The 4955-nt window shown below is 36.7% G+C and overlaps 1 protein-coding gene across 1 annotated transcript in view; it reads right to left on the bottom strand.

Moving 5' to 3' along the window:
* The window catches only part of LOC107607285, a 10602-nt gene continuing 7165 nt past the window's right edge, over positions 1519-4955 (bottom strand). The window contains exons 7-10 of the mRNA XM_016309256.2: positions 2344-2473; positions 2036-2224; positions 1745-1915; positions 1519-1644 (exon numbers count right to left, since the gene is read on the bottom strand). Coding sequence (XP_016164742.2) covers positions 1519-1644; positions 1745-1915; positions 2036-2224; positions 2344-2473 — 616 coding nt within the window. The remainder of the gene's footprint in view (positions 1645-1744; positions 1916-2035; positions 2225-2343; positions 2474-4955) is intronic.

Genomic DNA, 4955 nt, shown 5'->3' with positions numbered 1-4955 from the left:
TATTATTTTTTACGTTAATAAAAATATTTTTGTTGTTCAATTTTTAATTAAATATAACAGAGTTATTTATTCTATCACTACTCAAAATACATAAGTATTTTTTTCTAATCTTTCATAAGTTGTCATTTTTTAATATTATCAAAAATAGAGGACTAAATGTACAAAAAGATAAAAAAAATTTAAGGATTTGAAAAACATACTTATTGACCTTTGATTTTGTTTAAATGCTGATTGAATAAAGAGAAAGAGAAAAAAATCGATGTTTGGAATCTCTCATCAAACTTGTTAATTTTCAAGATGAAAGAAAGAAAAACAACGATAAGTGTAAAGCTTCTTTTGCCCAACTTCCAAATCTCTCAACCACTACCTATAGAGAACATTGGTTTTTGGTTTATCTTTTATTTTTTCTTTTTTGCTTTCTCTTCTATTCTTGATTGGAATATGTGCAACGCACAGACAGAAAATAAATGTTGTGCCAAAATTAACCATCATAAATTTCTCTCTTCTATCCAATTGTATGCTCTATTTAACCACTGTACCAATTTATAACCTTCCTTGGTACAACGAATAACATTTTGCTTTGATTATTACACTCTAATATCAAACTATCAATACATATGATGATCAAGAACTAATAAATTTGTTATTTATTCACCGAAACAGCAGCAACTACAGGATCAAGTTTTTAACAACTAAGGATTCAAATGTAATCTAGTAACGAAGGATTCAGATGTAATTTAGTGGATCCACGAAGTTACAAAAGAAATTACCAGAAGATCACTTCCAGCTTGTTCAATATAGATATATTAAGAAAGTACAAATCAATTCAACAACACATGAATATGCAATCATCTAAATACCATAAAGCATTCACTTGGCAAAATCACATAAGTTAAGGAATAAACTAAATTGTGGAATAAGAGATTTTTATATCATAAAAGAGCTACTGCATTTTATTGAATTTTAAAGAAATAAGTACAAAAATAAAGGGCTAAATAGCTAATTTGCTTAGTGGCTAATGATATTGTATCCACACCCTAGAACTTAATCTATTACATGAGAAAGAAGCCCAAAAAATAATCCAAAAAACATTCGATGCAAAAGATGAAAACATACACATCTTGACCAAAAAAAAAAAAAAACAGAAAACATACACATTCTCATCCACTACAATCCAATGCATTAAATGCTATTACATGGACACAACCAAAATACCTAATGCCCTAGATTAGTCCTAATCATTAGCTCTAGTTAACTACCATGGGCAGCCACCTCAATTAATCCCCTGTCTAGAAGAGCTATCATTCCCCGAGCCACGAGACTCATCAGCTTCATCAAATTACAGCCTCAAGGATCTTCTCAACCTCTTCAATGAAGGCTTCACATCTTTCTCAGTATCAAGAGAGCCTCAATTAAGGCCAACTACATACTCCTAGTATAAACAATTGAGAAGCCTAATTAGAGGGATAATTAATGAGTTCTAGTCAAAGGAACTTGATCATAAAATTAAGTACCCTATCAAAAAAATGCAACATTACTCATCTCTTCACTTTCATCAACTTCATCACATGAATTTTCAGAATTATCCACTTCATTTAACTTATCCATTACAGCATCAAAAGACTTTTTCTTGAGAAGAAGACACTATTAAATGATACAACATAATAGGTTTAATTTAATCACAACTCAAAAAAGGGTGAAAAATAATATAAAAAAATGATAGAAGAAACTGGAAGCATGGAACCTTAGCATCTTCATCAGCTCCCAAGTCAACAACACTTGATTCCTTTTGGGTACATTGAGGCGAATCAGCAAAGAGCTCAGAGCAGCTGGAATGAGTCAATCTCAAATTCGGTGATTTAGTAACCTTAGAGGGTCTCCCAAATGATCCTTCTCCTTTTGGTACAAACTCAGCCTTGGATAATACAAAGCACATCCCATATAAGACATGAATAAAAGTGGACTAACCAAAAAATGGAAAATTTAAGTAAGAATTTATTAAAATGAAACAATAGGTTGGAATTTCATTTTATACCTTTTTGGGACTCAAATCTGAACCAGAGAGCTCAAACATTCCAACTATTGCAGCATCATCACAAACACGCCTCATTGGATAAGTCCCTTTGAATTTCTCCATTCCAACAGGCCTACTAAGAACCTTGAACAGCATAGTTTTTCCAACAATTTCTTGGAATATAGGAGGAGACTGTGTACTAAACACAACCTATGAAAAATATAAAAAAGACACAATAGAAAAAATGTATTGGTAGAAATCGAAGGATAAGAAAACTCTTTAACAATAAACTCAACACATAAAAAGAATATAGCATTCGATTGACTTACATCAACATCCTTAAGATGTTGTTCAAACAGTTGAGCACAAATCTTATTCAGTAAGTAACTTGTCTCACGATCAAAGAGGACAAAAATAGAAACACCAGTGGAATCCTCAACCAACACCTTCACTCTAGACCTGGATTTTTTTAAGATACACATAAATACTAGCCTAAGGTTAACAACTACGCAGAAATAATTCACAATTTAACAAAGCACAAAGGAAGCATTATAAAACATTTATACCTAGGAGTCACATTTGTAACATGGATGTTGCAAAATTGACAAAAGTAAATCCCAGATTCTGCCTAAATACCTCTGTCACACTGGTGCACAAATTGTGAATCACACTTTTCACAACTCGTACCACTGACCAGCAAGTGCACTGGGTCGTCCAAGTAATACCTCACGTGAGTAAGGGTCAAATCCCACGGAGATTGTTGGTTTGAAGCAATCTATGGTTATCTTGTAAATCTTAGTCAGGAAGTCAATTATGTTTATCAGTTGAGTTGCGAATAAACAAGAGAGCATGGATTAAAGGTTACTTGTTATGCAGTAATGGAGAATATGTTGGAGTTTTGGAGATGCTTTGTCTTCTAAATCTCTGTTTTCCTCTGTCTTCTTGTTCACGCACGCACGTCCTCCTATGGCAAGCTGTATGTAGGGATTCACCGTCGTCAATGGCTACATCCCATCCTCTCAGTGAAGAATATGCTCACATGCTCTGTCACAGCACGGCTAATCATCTGCAGGTTCTCAGTCATACCGGAATAGGATCTGCTATCCTTTTGCGTCTGTCACTACGCCTAGCACTCGTGAGTTTGAAGTTCGTCACAGCCATCCAATCCCAGAATCCTACTCGGAATACCACAGACAAGGTTTAGACTTTCCGGATTCTCATGAATGCCGCCATCAGTTCTAGCTTATACAACGAAGATTCTGATTAAGGAATCTCAGAGATATTCATTCAATCGGATATAGAACGGAGGTGGTTGTCAGGCACACGTTCATGGTTGAGGAAGGTGATGATTGTCACGGACCATCACCTTCATCACAGTTAAGCGCGAATGAACATCTTAGATAGGAACAAGCGTGTTTGAGTGGAAAACAGAAATACTTGCATTAATTCATCGAGACACAGCAGAGCTCCTCACCCCCAACAATGGAGTTTAGAGACTCATGCCGTCAAAGAGTACAAAGTTCAGATCTAAAATGTCATGAGATGCAAAATAAGTCTCTAAAAGTTGTTCTGTAAGCCCACAGAGCATCATCTAAGCTTCGTGCCCAATCCTTTCTACGGGTACTTACAGTCCGTTCCAAGATTCTTTTTAGTTCTCTGTTAGAGACTTCAGCTTGTCCATTGGTTTGTGGATGATATGGAGTGGCCACCTTGTGGCGAATTCCATACCGAACCATGGCAGAGTAAAGCTGCTTATTGCAGAAGTGAGTGCCCCCATCACTGATTAGTACTCTAGGGACACCAAATCTGCTAAAGATATGTTTCTGGAGGAATTTCAGCACTGTCTTAGTATCATTGGTGGGTGTGGCAATGGCCTCAACCCATTTTGATACATAATCAACTGCCACCAGAATATAAGTGTTTGAGTATGATGGTGGGAAAGGTCCCATCCTTGGGTATGAACCTTGCATCTTTATAGTTTGCAATATCGGCAAACCATGGTGCTTCCTGAATGGCAAATATATGCTCATCAGGAAACGTCTCAGAGATCTCAAGAAAGGGGAGGGACGTCCCTTCCACTGGCTCTATCCGGGACTGATGATCAGCCACTTGGTTCTCTGTCCCTTTTCTGTCTCTTATTTCTATATCAAACTCTTGCAGAAACAATACCCATATGATGAGCCTGGGTTTTGAATCCTGCTTTGTGAGTAGATATTTAAGAGCAGCATGGTCGGTATACACAATCACTTTTGATCCTACTAAGTATGATCTGAACTTGTCAATGGCGTAAACCACTGTAAGTAATTCTTTTTCTGTGGTTGTGTAATTTTTCTGGGCATCATTTAGAACGCGACTAGCATAATAAATGACATGCAGAAGCTTGTCATGCCTCTGTCCCAATACTGCACCAATGGCATGATCACTGGCATCACACATTAGCTCAAATGGTAACGTCCAGTCTGGTGCAGAAATGACTGGTGCTGTGACCAGCTTAGCTTTCAGCGTTTCAAACGCCTGCAGGCACTCTGTGTCAAATACAAATGGCGTGTCAGTAGCTAGCAGATTGCTTAGAGGTTTTGCAATTTTTGAAAAATCCTTTATAAACCTCCTATAGAATCCTGCATGCGCCAGAAAGCTTCTGATTGCCTTAACATTGGCAGGTGGTGGTAATTTTTCAATTACCTCTATTTTTGCTTGATCCACCTCTATTCCCTTGTTTGAGATTTTATGCCCAAGGACAATTCCTTCAGTCACTATGAAGTGACACTTTTCCCAGTTTAAAACTAGGTTGGTTTCTTGGCATCTTTTCAAAACAAGTTTCAGGTGATCAAGACAGGAGCTGAATGAGTCTCCATATACTGAGAAGTCATACATGAAGACTTCCAGAAATTTTTCCACCATATCAGAGAAAATAGAGAGCATGCATCTCTGGAAGGTTGCA

Source organism: Arachis ipaensis, chromosome B07 (genome assembly GCF_000816755.2).
Source record: "Arachis ipaensis cultivar K30076 chromosome B07, Araip1.1, whole genome shotgun sequence".
Taxonomy (NCBI): domain Eukaryota; kingdom Viridiplantae; phylum Streptophyta; class Magnoliopsida; order Fabales; family Fabaceae; genus Arachis; species Arachis ipaensis.
Note: the sequence above shows the minus strand (reverse complement) of the source record. Positions and strands in the feature narration are given on the sequence as shown.